Genomic DNA, 25,331 nt, shown 5'->3' with positions numbered 1-25,331 from the left:
TGCCCACGTCTAAACTTTTATCTTAAACCCTTGCCGACAGATTAATATCACCATCCCTTGCTACAGACCGAAGCGGTGGAAGGAATTAAAAAGTTGTACAGGTCTGTAGTGACTCATTATTAACCTCATTGAAATGGCTAGCTAGAATATATGAGACAGCACAATTGTCAAGTTTGAATATTTTTGTAGACTGAGTTTAGGTGTTAGCAACATACAAGAAGAGAATTAAACCTACCTGTACCTTGAAATAATGGGTAAAAATGAGTTAACAACCAATTTACAAATGTTGTAACTAAAAACGCGTCACCCTCTTTCTCGTTGTTAAATAACGTATCTGGTTGCTAGGTTTTTTCAGTGTTTTGAAGATCCTACAGAAGCACGTCGGCTTTACAACTGAACATCTCTTCTCGGAGTTGACATGTGATTTGTATTATCGTGTTTTTTTTCCTCTCTATCCGGTAAAGCTTCTATTGGAAATGTCAAACGTGTAGGCAGTGGATTGACCGGGACGAAAACACACGACCGTGGGATGTATTCCATCGTGGAATACAAAGGTTTAAAATCCGGTTATCATTGTGGATATTGTAACTCGGACAATGGAAAAGTGTCCACGGGTAAGTCGGAGAAGCCTCGCAGCAGGAGCGTGTATTTAAACGTGAAGCTTTGAGACCGAGGCTTCGGCCCTGAGTACAGGCCTCTGTCGCTCTCCACTTTTCACAAGATCCAGCATTTTATGACAACCTGGTGCACAAGCGAGGTAGTATTTTCATTCTTTAATCAGCCTTCACGAATGGAGGGTTTTGATTGTTAACTATTTTTTTAAAACTCAAAACCTCTTCAATTTTATTAAAGACGCCTATAGATTTCAAACCAATCACGGAAAGTGTGTAACTGATGGTTGTTAGGTGCTCCATTTAAATAAATAAATACTCTGATGTGTGTAAAATCACGCTGCCCTTTCTACAGGGGAGCGCCTTTCGCCAGCGAGCACCGCCCGCCGGTGCAAAACAGAACGTGCGCGCGATTCTCCCGCCTATCGCGCAGGTGCACAAACAGAACGTGCGCGCGATTCTCCCGCCTATCGCGCGGGTGCACAAACTGAACGTGCGCGCGATTCTCCCGCCTATCGCGCGGGTGCACAAACTGAACGTGCGCGGCCCCGCATGTGGTCATTGATTGGTTGGACCGGCCTGGGCGCGCGCCTTGGCCTTAACGACAGTTGGACGATGATGGCCGGTGGCAGAGTGCACAGTATCCTCGAGTATTTCACCGAGGATGACGGTTATAAATGTGGTTACTGTAAGGGGTCTTCCAGCAGTTACTCCAATGGTGAGAGGTTATCCCTGTCTTTGGATGGGAATAAAATACTCTGCATAAATATTCAGTGAAACAGGAGCGGAGGGTGTTTATGCAGAAAGAATGAACCAGGCTTCCTTATTTTCGAGGCCGCATAACCAGCTGTGAGGTCTCAGAATTGCTGTGGTTACAGGTTTTTGTAAATTGCAAAAATATATTTTATGTATAAGATCTTTACATACGTGCGCAGATATTCAAATATTTTGAACCTTCCTTCCTGTCCTGTAAAATCTGAGGAGAGGACTCTGATTTCAACATGGCTCAAGCATGCATCATGTTTATTATCGTGACTGAAATGTTGCACTTTAGTATGCTTAGTTACGCTAGTTAAATTGAGTTTACTGTTTGAGGATGTTGCCTGCGTTGTTGTTTGAGTTCAGTAGATAGACTTGACAGCTCTGAAAATAAGCCTGCAAGTTTGAGTATGTGATGCCTGATTACCTACCATTTGATCAGTGTGTATATGCAGTTTCCACTGCTTTTAGCAGACATGTTTGTACTAGAAATCTCCTTGTATATGCAACATAAAATATCATGAAGGAAAGAAAGTTGACTATGTTTGCACTTTTTTTTCAAATTATATTATGAGACTCAAACAAATGCTCAAACAAAATAATTGTCGAATTGCTAGTGGATCTGTTGTCCTAATGCAGTCAAAGTTGAATCATTTGTGTACTTTTGAGGTTAAAACAATCGTGGGGTCATAGAACCATATTGCATGAAAACAGATCCTCAGTCCAACTAGTTCACACCAACCATGTTCCCAAACTAAACTGGTCCCACATGCCTGCGATTGGCCCATATCCCTCGAAACTTTTCCTATTCGAGTACTTATCCAACTGTCTTTTAAATGTTGTCACTGTACCTGCCTCTGGCAGTTCATTCCACCCATGAACCACTCTGTTTTTAATTTTAAAAATTGCTCATTCTGTCCTTTTTAAAACTTTATACTCTAACCTTTAAAAAAATGTGCCCCCTAGTTTTGAACTCACCCAATCCCAGGAAAGGACCTTTTGCTTTTCACCTTATCTATGCCTCTCAGACTCTTATAAATTTCCATAGGGCACACCTCAAGCTCCTACTCCTGTGGGATGGGGGAGTGGGGAGAAGAAAAGATCTAGGGTGAAAGTGAGGACTGCAGATGCTGGACATTAGAGTTGAATGTGTGGTGCTGGTCAAGCACAGCAGGTCAGGGGCATCTGAGGAGCAGGAGAATTGACGTTTTGGGCAAAAGCCCTTCATCAGAAAAGATCCAGCCTATTTTTATAATTCAAACCCTCCATTCCCAGCAAAATCTTGGTAAATCTTTTCTGAACTCTCTCAAGTTTAATAATATACTTCCTCTAACAGGAGAACCAGAACTGCACACACTATTCCAGAAGAGGCCTCACCAACATCCTGTACAATCTCAACATGACTTCTCAACTCCTATACTCAAAGTAGGAACAAATTATAGCAGTTGCTGGAATGTGTACTGGAAACAAAAAATCCTGGCGCTCACAGTAGATCAGATAGCACCCAAGGAGAGAAAGCAAGCTAATGTTTCGAGTCTAGATGACACTTCTTCAGAGCTGACATGAAGTGGAGAGGTAAAAACAATGACTGCAGATGCTGGAAACCAGATTCTGGATTAGTGGTGCTGGAAGAGCACAGCAGTTCAGGCAGCATCCAAGGAGCTTTGAAATCGATTTTGAAGCTCCTTGGATGCTGCCTGAACTGCTGTGCTCTTGCAGCACCACTAATCCAGAATGAAGTGTAGAGGGGCAGCATTTAGGAAATGAATAGGGGAGGGGGAGGAGTTGGAGTGCTGGGAGAGAAAGGATGTTGATTATTCAGACCCTGTAACTATTAGGTCAGATGTAGTGAATTATCTTGTGGTGGCTTTGCAAGTAGGTGCACTGTCACAAACCACTGACAGTCCCTGTACTGTAATTACATCATATCCAATCATGATTGTGAATGTAATGAAATCAAAGCAAATATAAATGTACTTTTGCATTAACTGCAAAATTCAAAGATATTTAGTTTTTTAAAAATTGCAAATAAATTTCAGAATTCTGTCCAAAGCATTCTGTGCTGCACAATGTAATTCTGAAATCCTTGAGTACTGTTTGGATCTTTGCAACTTAAACATTCATGTGAATGTCCATTGAACTCCAGACCAATTTGTATTTGCAAAATCATGGTCACTCAGTTGAAATAAATGTAATCTATGTTTGTTACTTCAGTAATTTATAGTTTCAGTGAATGCAGAACTCAAGATGAAGTTTAAATTGGTAATATCTGTTCTTATTAATTTTTATTCTTCTGTTGATAACATATGCACACTGTCCAAGGACAAAATCCTTGTTGTTGGAGGTTGGTTAGCTCATTTGGGTATATGCCAGGTATGTGATGCCAACAATGTGGGTTCAATTCCTGCACTGATGAAGGTTACCATGAAGGATTCCCCTATTCAAGCTCTCCCATCATCTGAGGTGTGGTGATCCACACGTTAAGTCACCACCATTCATTTCTCTTTTTAATGACAAAGCAGGCTGTGGTCTGGTAAGACAAGACAATGGTGACTTTACCTTTACAATATTTCATTCAAGTTGCATCTTTGTACTGTTATGGATGCAGCTGCGAGGACACGCAAAATGAGCTGGTAATTTCTCCAAATTATGCTGCATTATAGAGTCATACAGTCATAGAGATATACAGCATGGAAACAGACCCCTCGGTCCAACTCGTCCATGCTGACCAGATATCCCAACCCAATCTAGTCCTATCTGCCAGCACCCGGCCCATATCCCTCCAAGCCCTTCCTACTCATATACCCATCCAAATGCCTCTTAAATGTTGCAATTGTACCAGCCTCCACCACGTTCTCTGGCAGCTCATTCCATACACGTACCACCCTCTGTGTGAAAATGTTGCCCCGTAGGTCTCTTTTATATCTTTCCCATCTTACCCTAAACCTATGCCCTCTAGTTCTGGACTCCCCGACCCCAGGGAAAAGACTTTGCCTATTTACCCGATCCATGCCCCTCATAATTTTATAAATCTCTATAAGGTCACCCCTCAGCCTCCGACACTCCAGGGAAAACAGCCCCAGCCCGCTCAGTCTCTTCCCTATAGCTCAAATCCTCCACAAGGAGTTAGAAGACGCAATGTTGTCAGCACCATTCATCAAACAACTTGCAATTTTTTCCTTCTTTCTCTCATAGAATGTGGGTGTAGCTGCAAAGTTTGTCGCTCATCCCTCCTTTAGTTGAGTGGATTTATAAGTTGCTTCAAAGGGCAGTTAAGAGTGCAGAAAAACAATTGTGAAATAATCATATGTACATCAGACCAGACAATAATGGCCGACTTCCTTCTCTAAAGGACATCAGAGGTCCAGATGGAATTTTAGAACAATCAAATATATTTTTTATTTTCCAGATTTTAAACTTTTAATTTAAATTCATCAACTACCATGTTGTATTTGATCCCATGTCCCCAGAGGATCACCCGTGCTTCTTGATTACGAGTCTAGTGACAAAACCACTATGTCGTAATTTCTCCACAAAATATCTCCATAGGACTATTGACCTAATAGATGCTATATCACTTCAATAAGCACAAGTTGTTTAGCAGTCTTTAGAACTTCCACGCTTTAATCAATTTTAAAAGAAAATTATTTATGTCAAAAAAATCATTCATGTACATAAAGTATAAAATGTACATGAATGTACATGTACATCTGTATAAAATGCTGAAGTAGTTGTTATAGAATGGGTAATTCTTTTCCTACTATTCATACTGGCAGGGAAATGCCTTTTATATTTGTGATTGTTTTGGGTACATGTGCATTCAGGTGAAAAGCTGAAAGTGACATATCTGTGAAAATTAGAGATGATCAGATGAGTTGCTGATTTTTCATTTTAATTGAACAGTTGCTGAGCTGTTTGGGTCTGGACATTGCTGCAATTTTAGCTGAATAAATAAACAAGCTATTAAAATGGAAACATTCATTTTGTAATTAAGTCTAATGTTCATGGCTGCTGTTGTACTAAGCATTTTGAAAGCAGTAGAATGACTATTTCCCTAATTGCACACAGATCTTCTTTTGAAAATAACAAAAAATTTTTGAAAAGAATGCAGAGATGTAAGAAATAAAGCATTGGCACAAATTATTATGTATGGATGTGACTGGATAGGGAAGGTTTGAGTTATAAAGAAAGGCGGGGACTTTTTGCACTGGTGCGTAGGAGGTTGTTACAGATAGAGTTAATTGTAGTTGTCTTTTCCCTAGGATGGAAGAATTCAAGACGCGGGGACACAATTTACAGTGAAAGGAGAGAGATTCAGAAAAGATGAGGGGCACATTTTTCACAGGAAGTGGATTGCGTGTGGAATGAACTTCCTGAGGAAATGGTGGATATGAGTATAATTATAATGTAGAAAACACATTTGGATGGATACATGAATAGGAAAGGTTTGGAGAGATATGGGCCAGGGGCAGACAGTTGGGATTAGTTTAGTTTGGAATTATTTTCGGCATGGGCTGGTTGGATCGAAGGGTCTGTTTCCGTGTTGTGTGACTCTGACCCAATAAATGTCTGAAGTGATTAGTTAAACAAGGCACTAGGTTTTATGAGAAAATATTTTCACTGAACCATGTTTGTTCACAAATTCAGTTGGACTCAACTTTGCTCTACCTCCACATTACTTTTCACTTGAGCCCTCGGTCCTACATGGTCAGGCTAGCTGTATGTGCAGTTATATGGAGATTGAAGTGTTCTACTGAAGCTGTCATTGACCACACAAACTCTTGCTTTTGAGACTCCTTTCCCTTCCACATTGCTAGCAAAGTTCATGTCTTAGCTCAATGTTTCTCCAACATTTTTAGGTGAAGGATCCTTTTCAAAAGGATTCATAATCATGTTCTACACCAATGTAAATTATAATACACTCCTTGTACTATTATATTTCTGAATGTAAGGTCGCTGACCTCTCAAAGTGGTTCCCATAAATGTTTTACAGGGTGACTTGATACAGTGAATATTGATGTGGCTGGTAATAGGAATTTTCATTAGCTGAAAGATGCTGTGTACTGGCCTGTTTGTGTATGTAGCATTAGTGCCATTGGGTTTCTGTCAGAATTGAGGCATTGAATCTTAGTTTGATTGCTGTTCGAAGCTGCCCAGTCCCCAGCCCTGCTTTAATGTTGTTAATGTGACAGTCTCCTCATTCAGGCTTCTCTGACAGTCAGAACCTCATTAATCCAGTTTGATATTTTCAGCACTATTTTGACCCAGTGTCTGTTTAGTGATTGTTTCCACATGTCTTGCTAGGAACAGGATTTAGTGACATTATTCTACATGACCCCTGGAGAGTTGCCAGTTTGCATGGATTCCATTTTGAGATCTACTGCCTTAGTTTTCCACTTGCTAACTAAAGATAGCTGTATGAATGACAGACTTCTTCATTAACCCACAATTCTAGTGTCCATTTTCATTAAAATTTCTGTTTTTCATGAACTTTCAATAATTGTCACTAGAGAGAGAGACCAGTGGTGGTGGGTTTCACTTGTGGATCACCATGCCTCAGGTAAGGGGTGAAGTTGAGAAGGTAGGATCTTTGTGGCAAGATCAGCTGGTGCAAACATTGAATTTATGCTGTTGGCATCATTCTGCATTAAAAGCCAGTCATCCAGCCAACTGAGCTGACCAACTGAAGCATGATGACCACCTGTCATGTCTCTCATGGGAGAGATGCCCTATTTTTCTCTGAGACTATGATAACTTTTATAAAGGGGAGATCATGGAATTTCAGCTATGCTGCTTTGTCCATTATTCCCTTTACTTGACTGTTGACTTTTTCCGAATGCTTCAGCACAACTTCTGCTATATTTAGACAACACCTTATTTCTCCATTGACTTTTTGTTGCTGCCTTTTTCTTGAAATTATTTCTTCACTGGTTTAGCGCCTACTTACATTCTTTCAATCTTCTATGTTTTCCTCTCTTCCTGGGAAAAGCTGATTGGCAGGTTTTATGCATTGATTAGGAGAAAGTGAGGATGGCAGATGCTGGAGTATCAGAGTCGAGTGTGGTGCTGGAAAAATACAGTGGGTCAGGCAGCATCCGAGGAGCAGGAGAAATAACGTTTTGGGAATAAGCCCTTCACCAGGAATGAGCCTCATTCATGATGAAGGGCTTATGCCTGAAATGTCGATTCTCCTGCTTCTTGGATGCAGCCAGACCTGCTGTGTTTTTCCAGCAGCACACTCTCGAATTTTATGCATTGATTCCTTGGCCCCTGATGCATTGAAAATGCATAACTAGGCCTTAATAACATTTATGAGGGTAGGTATCTGAACACTGGTTTTGCTAGTAATGAATGGATTCTGTGTAAAATTAAGAGCTTATTGGGTGTTGGTTAGCTCAGTTGACTGGACAGTTAGTTTGCAATGCAGAGTCATGCCAACAGCTTGGGTTCAATCCCCACACTAGCTGAAGGATGTTTCTCAACCTTTCCCCTTGCCTGAGGCATGATGATCCTCAGGTTAATCTGTTACTATTGTGTCTCTAATGGGAGAGCAGCCGTATGGTGTGGTAAAATTGTGGTGACCTTATCCTTTTCCTTGTATTAAAAGAATAAAGTCTGGAGAACCTTGTGTGGGAAGCTGTATTTCCTCTTCAAAATGGTTGTTTTGTTGTAGATTTTGTAAACATTTTTATGCATGTAAATATTACCAAATGTGTTTCTGTAAACAAAATTATTTTAAACACTCAGTTGGATTGATTCATATCTGGAAAAGTTAGAAAAGCAAGGGTGCCCAAATGATGCGTTTAGAGAATGTGTTTTTATGATAGGTTGGCTGCAGAACATGTGGTCCAAAGACATTGAGCACAGACTACATTAGGGAAGGTTATTGTGCAACAACATTTATTTGATTAATGGTCTCTAAGTGAAAATGTCCCCATGTAGCAGGGACCTAATATGATAGAATTTTGTATTCAGGTTGAGGGAGTTAGGAATGGGTGCAAGACAATTGTAAAAAGAAAGATTATGATGGAAATTATGTGGGTACAGAAGCAGACCAGGCTAAACTGAATTGTGAAATTAGGTTAAAGATAGGTAAGATTAGATTAGATTAGATTAGATTCCCTACGGTGTGGAAACAGGCCCTTTGGCCCAACAAGGCCACACCAACCCCCCGAAGAGTAGCCCACCCAGACCCATTTCTCTCTGACTAGTGCACCAAATGCTATGGACAATTTAGCATGGCCAAATCACCCAACCTGCACATCTTTGGATTGTGGGAGGAAACCCACGCAGACACTGGGAGAATGTGCAAACTCCACACTGTAGAGATGTAGTGGCAGGCTTTTAAAGGGATATCACTAAATGCACAAAGATATATTCCCAAGAGAAATTTCATGGAATGGAGTCACTGTATTAAAAATAAGAGGCACCCATTTAAAACTGAAATGAGGCAAACATTTTCCTCTTAGAGGTTTGTGAATCTTTTGAACTCTCTCCCTAAAAAGGTCGTGGAAGCAGACTTTTAATATTTTGAAGGCAGAGGTGTATAGATTATCACTAAGCAAGAAGTGAAATGTTTGCAGATGGGCAGAATGTTGACTTGAAGTTTTAATCAGATCACCATGATGTTCTTAAATGATAGTGATCTTGTGGGCTAAATGGCCTACTCCTGTTCTTTGCTAAATGCAAGTTCCTCCCTGCCTTTTGCCCTGGATTTGGATTACTTTTTGGAATTTCAGGTTGACAGAGTGGTGAAGAAGAGTATTTTTCCCTGGAACATCAGAGGCTGAGATGTGACCTCATAGAGGTCTATAAAATCATGACGAGCATGGATAAATTGAATAACAAAGGTCTTTTTCCTAGTGTTTGGGAAGTTTAAACTAGAGGGCAAAGGGTTAGGTGAGAGGGAAAAGATTTAAAAAGGACCTTAGAGGTAACGTTTTCACACAGGATGTTGCTTGTATGGAATGAGTTGCTAGTGGAAGTGGTGGAGTGTCGTACAATTACAACATTTAAAAAGCATCTGGATTTGTATATGCATAGGAAGCATTTAGAAGGACATGGGCCAAATGCTGGCAAATGGGACGAGGTCAGATTGGGGTGTCTGGATGGCACAGACAAATTGGATCAAAGGGTCTGTTTCCCTGCTGAACGACTCAATGACAAGATCGTAAAGTATTGTGAAACCTTGCTAAAACATTCTGCTTGGATTAATTAACTATAAGGGAGATGCAAATTACTGCAGATGCTGGAATCTATACTGAAATGCTGGAGATCGCAGTGGGTGAGACAGCATCCATAGGCAAAGAGCAAGCTAATATTTTGAGTCTAGATGACTCTTCTGGTCTTGATGTTAACTTGCTGTTCATGGATGCTGTCTCACCCATTGTGATCTCCAGCATTTGTTTTAATTAGTTCTTACTTGTTTTGTGCAGCATTTTATTGACCTAAGGAAAAGTATTCACTAGTCAGAATTTCATAAGCTCGTAAGGATTTTTAAAAAACAGATAAGTCATTTCTGGATTACTTCAAATGACCAGTACGGCTGGAGAGGTAGTGTAGAAAGGAGGTTTTCAGACACCTTATTAGGGAGATATTGCACCCAACCAAACAGGGGCCATTGTTACCTTGGGGAAATTATCTTGTTTTGTAAAGGATGGTTTGGACTAATTTGGCAGAGGGAATGACAACCATCATGAAAAAGTGGCAAGGAGAAACAAGGTACAAAAAATTAGGAAGGAGAAGCAAAGAATAGCTGAAAGTAGAAAGGTCAAACTGAGCAAGTGCAAAACAGTCTGAGATGGGTTTGGAGTGCATTGTACAGCATTGTAGTTTAGGCATAAGTTTGTATATGACCATGGAAAGTGCATATGTAAATGTACAGCATGTAGGCACAACATATGGATCTATGAAAAAGCAGCAACAACAGAGACATGGATCGAAGAAAGTGAAGATTGAGACGTTGGTCAGGAAAATTAGGGAAGGAAGAGAGTTGCAGTATTGATTTAAGAATCGGTTATTATATGAAAAAAATCCTAGAAACTTGCATCACAAAAGAGATCATTTGGCTGCATTAACTTTTCTGGGTCTTTGAAAAAGCATTTGTTTTCAGCATCATGTCCTTTTCTTTATGTCCTCATCCTTTAATATCTGTTCAATGCCATCCAAATTTGTTTATGGGTATCGACTTCAACCATGTTATTTGGTAATATTTTAAATCCTGAAAACTCTGAATGAAAAAATTTCTTATCCTCCCTCTAGAGTTTTTCTGATGATTTTGAATGTGTCTCCCATAACTGGTAAATAACCTACATGCCAGAAGGTTGTCTTATTTGAAGGGGTCAAATATAGATTCAGTAACCCCCACCCCCATTACAATAGAGGTGCTATTCTGATAGTGAATGTATTCGCAACATCTTCATCAATCTCCTCCACATGTACCCATCTATTCCTGTCACATAACCTGTTTAAATCTGTTGGCTCGCTTGCAGTTTGTGCAATATAGTTTTGATTTTCTGGCTTTTTTGATGCAGTACAAATGTAAACTGTCCAGCATAGCTCACTAGAGCACAATGTCACTCATGATTAAAACAAGCGCTGATATGTTCTTTTGGCAGAAAGTGAGGGGCAGAAAGTAACTACCCGATAAGTTGTGCAGGGCAAGTACAAAATGAAAATTTTGTTTAGATTGTCAGTTCAGCAAGGTTTAAAAAAAACTGACGGCTTGTGTTTATGTTGTGACTTCTTTATAACTATGACAAATTTGCATTGCTGAGGTTCCTTAAATTTGTGACTATTTGTTATTTTGGTATTAAAACATTTTAAATGCTTTTATATTATAGGCATGTGGGCTCATACCATGTCAGTCCAGGACTATGAAGATCTAATTGACCGAGGGTGGAGGAGGCAAGTAGCATTCTTGAATGATATTGTATATTAATGTATTGTGATTCAGTATTGAAAAATTTGTATTTTCATCAAATTGATCTTGAACTTCTTCAGGAATCTGAAAATGACATGAGATACTTTTGAATTGTTGTTAGGTCATGGCAGCAGTTTACATATAACAAGTTCCTGTAAAAGGGCAGGCCGGTGGCTCAGTGTTTCGTACTGCTGCCTCACAGCGCTAGGGCCCCAGGTTCGACTGCAGCCTCTGTTGACTGCCTGTGTGGAGTTTGCGTGTTCTCTCCCTGTCTGCATGGGTTTGCTCTGGGTGGTCCAGTTTCCTCCCATCATCCAAAGATGTGCAGGTTAGGTGAAATGGCCATGCTAAATTGCCCATAGTGTTCAAGAATGTGCAAGCTAAGTGGATTAACCATGGGAAATGCAGAGTTACATGGATAGAGTGGGGTGCTCTTCGGAGGTTTGGTGTGGACTCAATGGGCCGAATGGCGTGCTTCCACACTATAGGGCCTCTATGATTGTGTTGATTCTATAAACAATAACAGAGCAAATGATCAAATAATCTGTTTTGGTGACATTGGATGAGGGGAATACGTTATATATAATTGCATGTCTTTTTGTTTTGAGCAATGCCATGGAATCCTTTGTTTACTTGAGAGATCAGATCAGGCCTCAAGTGGTACAGTGCTGTCTCAATTCCCACAGATACATTTGAATGAATTATGTGGCCATATTTTTGGAGTACAGATTGAATGCATAAACTGTGTAATTCTGAGGCAAGACTGCCATTGCTGACCCAACTTATTTTTTTTCTTTTCATTCAAGAGATGTGGTCATTGCTGGTCAGGCCAGAGGGCAGTTGAGAGTCAACCATTTACTGTGGGTCTGGAGTCCCATAGGCCAGACTAGATAAGGATGGCAGATTTCCTTCCCTAAAAGATGTTAGTTAACAAGATGGGTTTTTCTGACAATTGGCAATGGTTTCATGGTCATAATTAGATTCATAATCCCACCATGTGCCATGGTGGGATTGAACCTGGGTCCTCAGGACATTACCTGTCTCTCTCTGGATCAGTAGTGTCATAACAGTACCATTGGGTCATCATCGGAATGTATGTAGGTGTAGGCGTTCAGCCCATCAAGTCTATGCTCCCATTCAATTAATTCACAGCTGGTCATCTATCTCAATGCCACATTCCACACTCATCATCATTATCTGCTGTACAAAGCTTTGGTTAGACCACAGCTGAGTGTTCTGGTCACCACACCAGAGAAAGGATATGATTGCGATGTAACAATTGCAGAGCAGGTGTGCCAGGATGATGGGGTGGAGTGGTTTTTCTGAGGAGAGAGGCTGGATAAGATCTGGATGTGTTTGTTTTAAGAGCTGAGAGGGCACCTGATTTGAAATGTCTAAGGGACATGGACAGGGTGGATAGTTGAAGGGAACATACCTTTTAAGGTAAAAGACTGAACATTTAAACTGGATTTGCGGGAAACCTTTTTCACCGGAGAATAGTGGGAATCTGAAATGCATTGCCTGGGAAGGTTGTTGAGAAGTGAAAACTCTGAATCTTTTAAAAAAAATTATGTGGATAAACACTTGAATTGTCTCAGAACATTTAAGGCTGTGAGCCGGGTGCTGGAGAGTGGGACTAGTGTAGATTTTAGTTTTTGTTGGTGCCAACTCTGGGCCGAAAGGCCTTTTCTGTACTGTCTGATTCCATAATCTTTGATATCATTACTCTCCAGAAATCTATATGTTTCTGTCTTGAACATGCTCAATGATTAAGCTTTCAGCCCTTGGAATACACAGGGTGGCACAGTGGTTAGCACTGCTGCCTCACAGCGCCGGAGACCCGGGTTCAATTCCCGCCTCAGGCGACTGACTGTGTGGAGTTTGCACGTTCTCCCTGTGTCTGCGTGGGTTTCCTCCGGGTGCTCCGGTTTCCTCCCATCATCCAAAGATGTGCAGGTCAGGTGAATTGGCCATGCTAAATTGCCCGTAGTGTTAGGTAAGGGGTAGATGTAGGTGTAGGGGTATGGGTGGGTTACACTTCGGCGGGGCGGTGTGGACTTGTTGGGCCGAAGGGCCTGTTTCCACACTGTAAGTAATCTAATCTAATCTAATCTAATCTAATCTAATCTAATCTAAACATTTCCACCGATTCTCAACTTTGAAGTAAAGAAATTCTTCCTTATCTCAGTTTTGAATAGTTTTTTTTATCCTGAGATTATGTAACCTGGTTTTAGACTCCAGTAAACAGGGGAAACATCTTGCCTCTATTACCCTGTCGTACCATCTTGTAAGTTTCAATGAGGTCACCCCCTCATTCTTCAAAACTCAAGAAAATACAGACCCAGTCACCTTAATATAATATCAAAGACAATCTTGCTACCCCAGGAATTAATCTAGAGAACTGCTATTGCATTGTCACCAAAGTATATCCCTTCTTAGATAAGGAGACCACAGGCCAGGTAAGATCTTACACCGGGGAGTATGTGGGTCAGTGGAGTTGAAATGCCCATCAGCCATGATTGAATGGCGGGGTGGACTCAATGGGTCAAATGGCCTTACTTCCACTCTTCTGGTCTTATGGTCTTAAGGCTCAGTACAACTGCAACAAGACATTTCTTAATCATATTCAAGTCCCCTTCTTATGAAGGCCAATGTATACCTTTCTGTCTTGATTAGGAACATAACAACAGAGGTAGGATATTCTGCCCATTAAGTAAAAAGATTTCTCCTTCTGTTGGTCCTCAGTGGCATCTTTGTTGTTTTGTATTCCCTGGTTCTAGACTCCCAAACCAAGGCAACATCTTGCCTGCATCTACCCAGTTTATGGTTTAAGTATTGTCTAGGCATCAGTGAGATCAGCTTTCATTCGTTAAAAAGTCAGAGAACACATGTCCATTTTCCTCAGTCTCTCTTCAAATGATAGTCCCATCATTCCAGGAACAAGTTTGGTGAAACTTCATTGCACCCTGTTTATGCCAAGTATATTCATTTTGGTAATGGTATAGAAATGCCGACTGCAATCTAACTAAGGTCCTGTACAGTTGAAGCCAGACTTTGCTACCCTATGGTAGCAAATAATCTTATGATAAAGACTCATTAGACTCCTAGGTGTTTACAGCACAGGACGAAGCCATTCCGCTCATTGAGTTTGCACTAGTCAAGAAAGATAACCACACTGATCATGTTTTCAGGTCTTAGTCCAGGATTCTATGAAAATGCAAATGAATATCTAAACACTACTAAAATGTTATGACTGAAGCACCCTTTTAGACAGAGTTCCAGATTCTCTCTCCACACCCTCCCCCCAACCTCTGGTTGGAAAAAGATTCTCCTTGACTCTCCTCGTAGATATCTACTTCTTAGCTTAAATCTATGCCCCCTGGCTGTTGTTCCCTCTTCTAATGGAAAAGTGCCTTCCTATCCAATCTATCTATGGCCCTCAATTTTATATGTCTCTATCAGCTCCCCTCTCAGCCTTCTTTGCTCCAAGGAAAACAGCCAGAGCCCATGCAATCTTTCCTCATGGCTCAGACTGTCCAGCCCAGACAGCATCATGGTAATTCTCCTCTGCACCCCCTCTAGTGCAATCACATCCTTCCTATAATGTGGTGACCAGAAAGGCATGCAGTACCTCCAGTTCAGGCCTAACTTGTGTTTTATACCTTTATCCCCCTCCGTCCACACATCAATGAACTTAATACGCATTGTGACGTCAAACACTTCTTCCTCCGTCTTCACCTCCGAGCTTACTTTTACAATCAGGACTCCCGCCATCTTCTGAGGACCCCTTCACTTGCCTCCAACACATTCCATCCACCTGGACACTCTGCGCTGGCCTATTACCCACCCTCGACCTCTTCATTTCCAACTGCTGCCGAGACATTAACCACCTCAAACTGTCTACACCCCTTCCCCACTCCAACATCTCACCCTCACAACGCGCAGCCCTCCACTCCCTCTGTTCCAATCCCAACCTCACCATCAAACCAGCAGATAAAGGGGGTGCAGTGGTAGTTTGGCGCACTGACCTCTACAGCACTGAAGCCAGAAAACAACTTGAAGACACCTCCTTCTATCGCCCCCTCGACCATGACCCCACCCCTCCCATCACCAAACCATCATCTCCCAGACCATACAGAACCTCACCTCAGGAGATCTCCCACTCACAGGTTCTAACCTCGTAGTCCGGAAGCCCCGCACTGCCCGATTCTACCTCCTTCCCAAGATCCACAAGCCTGACCACCCCAGCCGATCCATTGTCTCAGCCTGCTCCTGCCCCACCGAACTCATCTCCACCTACCTCTATACTGGCCTATTCCCCCCTCGCCAGGAACTCCCCACATACATTCGAGACACCACCCACGACCTCCGCCTCCTCCAAGACTTCCGTTTCCCCGGCTCCTAACGCCTTATCTTCACCATGGCCATCCCTCTACTCCTCCATCCCCCGTGACTAGGACCTCCAAGCCCTCCGTTTCTTCCTCTCCCGACGTCTCCAACAGTACCGTTCACCTGACACTCTCATTTGTTTGGCTGAACTGGTCCTCACCCATAACAATTTCTCCTTCGAATCCTCCCACTTCCTCCAGACCAAAGGGGTAGCCAGGGGCACCCTTATGGGCCCCAGCTATGCCTGTCTCTTTGTCGGCTTCGTAGAACAGTCCATCTTCTGTAGTTACACCGGCACCATTTTCCACCTCTTTCTCTGCTACATTGATGACTGCATTGGCGCTACCTTGTGTTGATGAGGTTGAGCAGTTCATCAACTTACCAACACATTCCACCCTGACCTTAAATTCGCCTGGACCATCTCTGACATCTCCCTCCCCTTCTTGGACCTCTCCATCTCCATTAATGATGACCGACTTGACACTGACATTTTTCACAAACCCACCGACTCCCACAGCTACCTGGATGACACCTCTTCCCACCCCACTTCCTGCAAAAATGCCATCCCGTATTCTCAACTCCTCAGCCTCCGCCGTATCTGCACCCAGAAGGACCAGTCCACCACAGAACACACCAGTTGGCCTCCTTCATTAGAGTTCGCAATTTCCCTTCTCACGTGGTTGAAGATGCCCTCCAACGCATCTCATCCACATCCCGCACCTCCGCCCTCAAATCCCGCACCTCCGCCCTCAAACCCTACCCCTCCAACTGTAACAAGCACAGAACCCTCCTGGTCCTCCCTTTCCACCCTACCAACCTTCACATTAACCATATCATCCGTCGATATTTCTGCTACCTCCCCCACCCTCCTCTCTGACCTATCACCTCCATCCCCACCCCCATTCACATATTGTAATCTTTGCTACCTTCTTTCACCCCCTCCCCAGTTTACCTCCCCACCCTGAGGCTTCCTGCTCTATTCCTAATGAAGGGCTTTTGCCCGAAACGTCGATTTTCCTGCTCCTCGGATGCTGCCTGATCTGCTGTACTTTCCCAGCACCACTCTGATCAAAAAAACTTGTGTTTTATACAGCTTCCACATAATCTCCCTGCACATGTATTTTATGTCTCTGCTAAAAAATTTATACTTCTTGTCTCTCAGCTATTCTTGGATCCAACATTTCATTTTTCCCTTTGATCCCATAGGGTCTTATTTTCTTGACCAGTGTGCCATGCAAGACTTTATCAAAAACCTTGTGAAGTTCATGTAGACCACATCACATGCATTGCCCTCAATAATACTCCTGGTTATCTCCCCTTTTTAAAATAAATCAAATTTGTCAAATGTGACTTTCTCGTATATATTGACTATATTATTATTTTCCAGAGTTCAATAGAATCGGGGTTGGTTCCTGAGGATTGGAGGGCGGCTAATGTTGTGCCACTTTTTAAGAAGGGTGGGCGGGAGAAAGCAGGAAATTATAGACCAGTTAGTCTGACCTCAGTGGTGGGAAAGATGCTGGAGTCTATTATAAAGGATGAAATTACGGCACATCTGGATAATAGTAACAGGATAGGACAGAGTCAGCATGGATTTATGAAGGGGAAATCATGCTTGACTAATCTTCTTGAATTTTTTGAGGATGTAACTCGGAAGATGGACGAGGGAGATCCAGTGGATGTAGTGTACCTGGACTTTCAGAAAGCTTTTGATAAAGTCCCACACAAGAGGTTAGTGAGTAAAATTAGGGCGCACGGGATTGGGGGCAAAGTACTAGATTGGATAGAGAATTGGTTGGCTAACAGGAAACAAAGGGTAGTGATTAACGGCTCCATTTCGAAATGGCAGGCAGTGACCAGTGGGGTACCGCAGGGATCCGTGCTGGGACCGCAGCTTTTTACAATATATGTAAATGATATAGAAGATGGTATCAGCAATAACATTAGCAAATTTGCTGATGACACAAAGCTAGGTGGTAGGGTGAAATGTGATGAGGATGTTAGGGGATTACAGGGTGACCTGGACAAGTTAGGTGAGTGGGCAGATGCATGGCAGATGCAGTTTAATGTGGATAAATGTCTGGTTATCCACTTTGGTGGCAAGAACAGGAAGGCAGATTACTACCTCAATGGTATCAAATTAGGTAAAGGGGCTGTTCAGAGAGATCTGGGTGTTCTTGTCCACCAGTCAATGAAGGCAAGCATGCAGGTACAGCAGGTCGTGAAGAAGGCTAATAGCATGCTGGCCTTCATAACAAGAGGGATTGAGTATAGAAGCAAAGAGGTGCTTCTGCAGCTGTACAGGGCCCTGGTGAGACCACACCTGGAGTACTGTGTACAGTTCTGGTCTCCAAATTTGAGGAAAGACATTCTGGCTATTGAGGGAGTGCAGCGTAGGTTCACGAGGTCAATTCCTGGAATGGCAGGATTGCCTTACACGGAAAGACTGAAGCGACTGGGCTTGTATACCCTTGAGTTTAGAAGGCTGAGAGGGGATCTGATTGAAACGTATAGGCTTATGAAAGGACTGGACACTCTGGCAGGAGGGAACATATTTCCGTTGATGGGGGAGTGCCGAACCAGAGGACACAACTTAAAAATACGGGGTAGACCATTTAGGACAGAGATGAGGAGAAACTACTTCACCCAGAGAGTGGTGGCTGTGTGGAATGCTCTGCCCCAGAGGGCAGTGGAGGCCCAGTCTCTGGATTCTTTTAAGAAAGAATTGGATAGAGCTCTTAAAGATAGTGGAGTCAAGGGGTATGGAGATAAGGCTGGAACAGGATACTGATTAGGAATGATCAGCCATGATCATATTGAATGGCGGTGCAGGCTCGAAGGGCAGAATGGCCTACTCCTGCATCTATTGTCTATTGTCTATTGTCTATATTGACTTTCAGTAATTAATCTGTGTCTCTTCAACTTTTTTTTATTCTATTATGGGACATAGGCATCACTGGCTGGCCAGCACTATTGGCCATCTCTAGTTTCCTGTGAGAAGGTGGTGGTGAGCTGCTGCCTTGGACTGCTGCAGTCCACGTGCAGTAGGTCGACCCACAATATTGCTAAGAAGGGAATTCCAGGAATCTGACCCAGTGACAGTGAAGGAATGGTGTTTTGTTTCTAAGATAGGATGGTGAGTGGCTTGGAGGGGAACGAGCGGGTATTAGTGTTCCCATGTATCTGCTGCTGTTGGCTTTCTACTTAGAATTTGTCGTGGGTTTGGAAGGTGCTGTCCTAGGATCTTTGTCAAATTGTTGTAGTGCATCTTGTAGATAGTACACACTGTTGCAACTGAGCATTTGGTGGTGGAGGATGAGTGGATGTGTTGCTGATCAAGTGGGATGCTTTGTCCTTAGTAGTGTTGAGAAAGTGTATAGGGAAGAGCAGGTAGGGAAAGAGATTAAGTTTTGAGTTTTTGGGAAACAAAAGGTTCAACTAGCATGACTCAGATCAGATAAGAACTGGCAGTAAACAATGGAGTGCTGGAGGCAAGGGTATTGGGTTAACAAGGTGGAAAAGCATTCATTATGTAAAGCCATTTAACAAGATGAAGAAGCATTCAGTATGTAAAGTCAGTTAACAAGATAGAAAGTATTCATTATGTGATGCCAGTTAACAAGGTTACGAACATTCCTTGTGTAACAGCAGATGGCTTAATCTTTATTGTTGACACTTGCTGATTGTAACGGTCACCCTTTCAATATGTATGTTGCCTTATCTGGATGCTCCTGCCTGTAAACAACTATATAATTCATTAAGAAACTGCTGTTCGAGAGAAGACCGAGAACTCATGGCCCTGTGTTCATGGGCGATCGTGTTCTCTCCCTCCAGGGCCCAGAATAAAGATTAAGGAGGTAAAACTATACTGTGTCTGAGTGTTTTGCTTCAACTGAGGTAGGAATGGGACAACAATGTCAAGCTTCTTGACTGTGCTCATTCAGGCAAGTGAGGGGTATTCCATCACACCCCTGATGTGTTCTTGTAGATGGCGGACAGAGTCTGGGGAGTTTGGAGGTGAATTACTCATTGCAGTGTTTCTGGGGGCCGGGGAGGCAACAAACAATCCGAAAGTCACATTAATTGTTGTAGAAAAGGCTCACTAATACCATGACAATGGCATCTCCTATTACAATTGCTCTTTCATTTTTTTTTCCTCCTGTGGTTCCAACAAATTGGTTTTGGCTGCAGTCCCCTGAGGAACTCCATTACCGTCCTCAATTAACCAACATGTAAGCCGATTGGCAAGTAAAATTGAATTTCTGTCCTTCTTGCCTGATCCTGTTAGACAGCCTAGTAGTTGCACATTTCTTCTCTGATTGTTTGTATACTCTTAACATGGTGTGACTACTCCCCTAAATGTCCAGTGACGTTTATCAACATCCTCTGTCTCCTCCTTGATAAGATGTTGGTGATGGTTCCCACTGGTGGTAATACGGTAGAATCCTTTTTCGGGTCAAAATAGGGGTAAAGCGGGGATGTAGCATCATCCGAAACTCTCTTATCCATTTTTGTCGTCATCATTCTTCTTCACAAGAAGAAGCTTTGCAGTGGTGCACACATTGTCTACAGGATGGACAGAAAACGTTTCAACTTCAACCATCTGAAATCCAAAAAGTGAATGATACCAGCATCATTTGTGGAACTTGAGTATAGGTGATAACGTCATCTCTAACCTTTTTGAAAGACTATCTTCAAGCCTCACTTAATGCTATCACGGAAGCATACAGAAGAATTGGTCTCCGCCTCAACTAAAAGAAGTCTCAAATCCCTTACTAACCTGTCCCAGGTCAAAATCTGGTTCATCCCTTCATTAAGATAAATGGAGAAATCCTCCCAAATGTGGAATATTTCCCTTACCTGGGAAGCTATCTCTTATCTAAGGCTGGCAATAATGTAGATATTCCAGCATCGCATCCAGTCAATGAATGCCATCTTTGGACGAGAGTCTTTGACTAGTGACATTCGTGCTGACACCAAGATCCTTGTGTATGAGGCAGTCATCTTGTGAATCTTCTGTATGGCTCCATAACATAGACTACAGTACATACAGACCTCAAGACTTTGGAAATACCATGAATGTTGTTTGGGACAGATTCTCCACATCAGCTGAGAAGACAGGCATTCTAACATTAACATCCTTGAAGCAGTTAACAAAATCAGTATTGAAGCCATGATCATCCAAAGCCACTTCCTCTGGGTCAGCCACATTTTTCATATTCGTGAGTTGCGACCACCAAAGCAAATCATCTTTACCTAGCTCAAGGAAGTCACTCGAACAAGAGGAGGAGAAGTGTTTTTAAAGACTCCTGAAGGCTTCCCTCAAGAAAGGCAACATTGGAGATCCTTATTCAGAAGAAATGGACTTTGAGGAAACCCCTGTATGAAGGGACACAATTCTTTGAGAACACAAGAGGAAGTAAGGGGAAGGAACCGGAGAAAGGAATTTCAGTGATCTCCAGAACAATTCCACCTGTTGGAAACACAGTAACAAAGAGGATTGATGAGGACAGAGCGGTAAATGTGATCTATATGGATTTCAGTAAGACGCTCGACAAGATTCCCCATGGGAGACTGGTTAGCAAGGTTCGATCTCATGGGGTGCAAGGAGAAGTAGCCATTTGGGTACAGAATTGGCTCGAAGGTAGAAGACAGAGGGTGGTGGTGGAGAGTTGCTTTTCAGACTGGAGGCCTGTGACCAGTGGAGTGCCACAAGGATCGGTGCTGGGTCCACTGCTTTTCACCATTTTTACATAAATGATTTGGATGCGAGCATAAAAGGAAAGTTAGTAAGTTTGCAGCAGACACCAAAATTGGAGATGTAGTGGACAGTGAAGAAGGTCACCTCAAGTTGCAACTGGATCTTGATCAGATGGGCCAATGGGCTGAGGAGTGACAGATGGAGTTTAATTTTGATAAATGTGAGGTGCTGCATTTTGGGAAAGCAAATCTTAGCAGGATTTATACACCTTAATGGTAAGGTCCTCGGGAGTGTTGCTGAACAAAGAGACCTTGGAGTGCAGGTTCATAGCTCCTTGAAAGTGGAATCGTAGTTAGATAGGATAGTGAAGGAGGCATTTGGTATGCTTTTCTTTATTGGTCAGAGTACTGCATACAGGAGTTGGGCGGTCATGTTGCGGCTCTACAGGACATTGGTGAGGCTGCTTTTAGATTATTGTGTGCAATTCTGATCCCACTCCTATCGAAAAGATGTTTTGAAACTTGAAAGGGTTCAGAAACGATTTACAAGGATGTTGCCAGGGTTGGAGGATTTGAGCTACAGGGAAAGGTTGAATAGGCTGTGGCTGTTTTCCCTGGAGTGTCAGAGGCTGAGGTGTGACCTTAGAGGTTTATAAAATCATAGGACATAGAACAATACAGCGCAGAACTGGCTCGGTTTCTGCTGCTGAACAAAGCAACTACGAGATGGGGCGATGGAGTGTTAATGCATCTGTGCTCGGGTTTGTCCTTCTTATCTACATTTTTCTTTTCCCTTTACCCCCTTTGTTTTTCCGTCAAACTTACCTGATAAAGAGAGCTCTGTGGAGGAGGCAGCTTTGATGGCTTCCAGAGCAATGGTGGCGTTTTCAGAGGTTGCATGGCTGCAGAGATGGTTGGTCGGCCTGTGAAACCTGGAGTGAAACTCTCGCTTTTGCACAGAGTAGGCCCCTGATGACAGCATGGTCTAGGCTGGTGTAGCCCAGAATGGGACAATCTCTATGGCATCACGTGGGCTGGTGTAGCCCAGAGCAGAACTCTGGTGGCAGTATGCTGTAGTAATGGAGAAGGAAAAGTTGGACTCTGTTATCTTTTAAACATTTTATTCTGTGAATGGTGCTTATGTATGAGTGATAGCAAACACTTTTCACTGTATTTTATATTGAATGCATGTGACCAAGGATGTTTAACTTATCATGATGACATTATCAATTAAGGATTAGTTGTATGTTTTAGTTACATTGCTCTTTTTCTGTTTTTTTTTCCCCTGACAATCCTTCAAAGTTTAGTACTGAAAGTTTCAAGTTCTTGTTATGTGTTTCTAAAATTATGATACACTATTGAGGTATAGGATGCTCCATTTATGATTCTTAACTGTTTTTATTTACAAGCTAATTTTGGCAACAACTGGATCCCATCCTATTTAATTACAGTGGTTTTGTCTGTAAAATTTAAACCATGATAAGCTGATTGAGATTCTATGGAGCACTAGATTGTAATTCCACATCACATTACCAAAGAAAAATAATCACAAGCTATATATTCTTATGCAAAGTCAAGGAAGTCACAAGTATTGCAAATCAGCACCAAGTCAACTGAGCGAATTGATTCCCTTTTCTTTTAAAAGGGAAAGTAGCATTTCCAGCAACATGTAATGGTGAGCACTGAAATGGTGTTAATGAAGTCCAAGCGCTGCTCTCCGAAAGCTTATGATTTCAAGTAATCCTGTGGACTATAATCTAGTGTAGTGGGACTTCTGACTTTGTCCACTTCAGTTGAACACCAGCACCTCTCCCATTGTGGTGTTCATGAAGCACAGGAAAGGAAAGAGTTTGAATGGTACTGAGTGATGACTATCCAAACAGACATCATCCCATCTGGCAAAAGAGCCATTGGGCTAGCTTGAGATTGTTTGGATAGAGTTTCCAAAAGTACTACAGCTAGTGAAGGGAGAGTAAGTAAAGTGAATTCATCATAAAAGGAAAATATTGTATTAATTTATTGTGACATTGTGCTACTCCTAACTGACTTGAACAGAAGCCAAGCAATTGATCACTCACCTATCGGTTAGTGTATGCTGCTGGAAATCTAGTTTGTTCAGTGATGTGTGAAATTCGTTTACATTATAACTGTGTAATATTCTAACCTAAATTGTTTAATCAATTTCAGGAGTGGTATGTATGTTTATAAACCTACAATGAATCGAACATGTTGCCCTCAGTATACAATAAGGTAAGAATTATGTCTACACATAGCCATCTGCATTTCCTATTTGCTAGTTTTTCTATATGGTGTATAAGGCACCGCATTATTGGAAATATATATTTGTGGACTAGGATACAGAACTGTTTGGATACTTTCTAGATTTGAAAAGGGCTTTTAACCATGTGGTTTCTTGGAAAATTAAATCATCAGCTTAATGTGTGCTGTGATCTATCTGCTGCTTAGAGAGACGTGACTTTGGAAAAGCCTTTGGGGAGACCACCCTAGTGATTTCAGTTCAGTGATTCCTGAAAAACAACATTTTGAGCCTGAACGAGGCTGTTTGTAATCTTATTTTTGATCCAAAATTAACCACTTAATGGACATATATCTGCACCACTACTGAGGCCATCTCTTTTTAGTTCCATAACATTGCTTGATGACCTACCTTCTGCTGCTGAAACTGTATTACATATGTTATCTTTGTTTTGAGTATTTAACTGCACTCTTAGTCTTCCACATTCTTATTGCCCATGCCATTATCTGTGCCAAACTCTGTTCTTTTATCACGCTTGTTCTTGCTAACTGGCATTTGTTCCTATTCGAACATATTAAGTGGGGTCAGAAGTAGGCCATTCAGTCCCTCAAGCCTACTCAAACCATAACGTTATGGTTTATCTGTTTATGTTTCGAATTCTAATATACCACTGATAACCTTAGGTTCTTGTCAGGCAAAGGGGAAAAAATTTACATCTTAAAAATATCCATGACCCCATCTCAAATGTCTCTGAGGCAAAGTTCTCTCTGAGGGGAAAAAAAATCTTCTCCTCTGTCCTAAAAGGCAAACCCTGACTTTTGAAACAATGTCCTCTAGTTTTGGACTCCTCCACATTGCCAAGACTTTTTAGGATCTTGTATGCCACAATGAATTCACTTCTGAATTCCCAGAGAAAGAAGCCCTATCTGTTGAACCTTTCCTCAAGACTACCTGCTCATTACAAGTATTAATTTGGAATACATTCCCTGAATCCACCACTTGTGCATTTACATCCTTTCTTTAAATAAGGCAACCAAAACTGCACATTATTTGAGATGGGGTCTGAACAACTCCCTGTATAACCAAAGCACAGCATCCTTCCTTTCATGGTCAATTCCTCTCATAATAGAGGATAGCTTTCCATTAACCTGTTTAATTGCTGTATCTGCATACTAAACGTTTTGTGACTCATGCACTGAAATGCCTAGATCCTGCGTATTTTGGAAGTTTGTCATCTTTTTTCATTTGATTAATCCTCTGCTTTTTTATGATCTGCTTACCAAAGTGAACAACTTCCTTTTTCTAATTTATACTCCATCTATGAACGCATCTGTATCATCATCAACTCTATGTCCTATTCACACCTATCTTTGTGTCATCTGCAAATTTAGTTCCTATGCCTTCACTCTCCTTATCTAACGAGTTGATATAGTTATAAAGAATTGGAACTCAAGCAAAAGCCCCTTTGGGATGTTGCTCATCACATTCAGAAATCAGAAAAAGACTTATTTATGCATGCTGTGTTCACTGCCAACCAGCCAATCTTCTCTAATGCTCATTTCTTAAGCAGTATGCCATGAACTCCTATTTTGCACAAAACCTTTTTTTTATGTGCCATCTTGTCAAATGCACTTGAGAAACCAAGACCAGAAATCTACAGGCTTCCCTTTAGTTTCATTGCATGTTACTCCTC

General features: G+C 41.9%; 1 protein-coding gene across 11 annotated transcripts in view; it reads left to right on the top strand.

Annotated features, from left to right (window-relative positions):
• Positions 1 to 380: 380 nt before the first annotated feature.
• LOC140463477 (arginyl-tRNA--protein transferase 1) overlaps positions 381 to 25,331 on the top strand; it is a 219,889-nt gene continuing 194,938 nt past the window's right edge. For 7 of the 11 annotated variants that reach the window (XM_072557486.1, XM_072557480.1, XM_072557484.1 and 4 more), the window contains exons 1-3: positions 1,192 to 1,329; positions 11,213 to 11,276; positions 23,569 to 23,631. In XM_072557486.1, coding sequence (XP_072413587.1) covers positions 1,227 to 1,329; positions 11,213 to 11,276; positions 23,569 to 23,631 — 230 coding nt within the window. In that variant the 5' untranslated portion in view covers positions 1,192 to 1,226. Of the gene's footprint in view, positions 615 to 1,191; positions 1,330 to 11,212; positions 11,277 to 17,323; positions 17,413 to 23,568; positions 23,632 to 25,331 lie in introns of those variants that run through there. The other 4 variants (XM_072557487.1, XM_072557488.1, XM_072557481.1 and 1 more) reach the window with 3 other exon arrangements.

This window comes from Chiloscyllium punctatum, chromosome 38, assembly GCF_047496795.1.
Source record: "Chiloscyllium punctatum isolate Juve2018m chromosome 38, sChiPun1.3, whole genome shotgun sequence".
Classification (NCBI taxonomy): domain Eukaryota; kingdom Metazoa; phylum Chordata; class Chondrichthyes; order Orectolobiformes; family Hemiscylliidae; genus Chiloscyllium; species Chiloscyllium punctatum.
The sequence above is the reverse complement of the archived record's forward strand: the minus strand, read 5'-3'. Positions and strand labels throughout refer to the sequence as shown.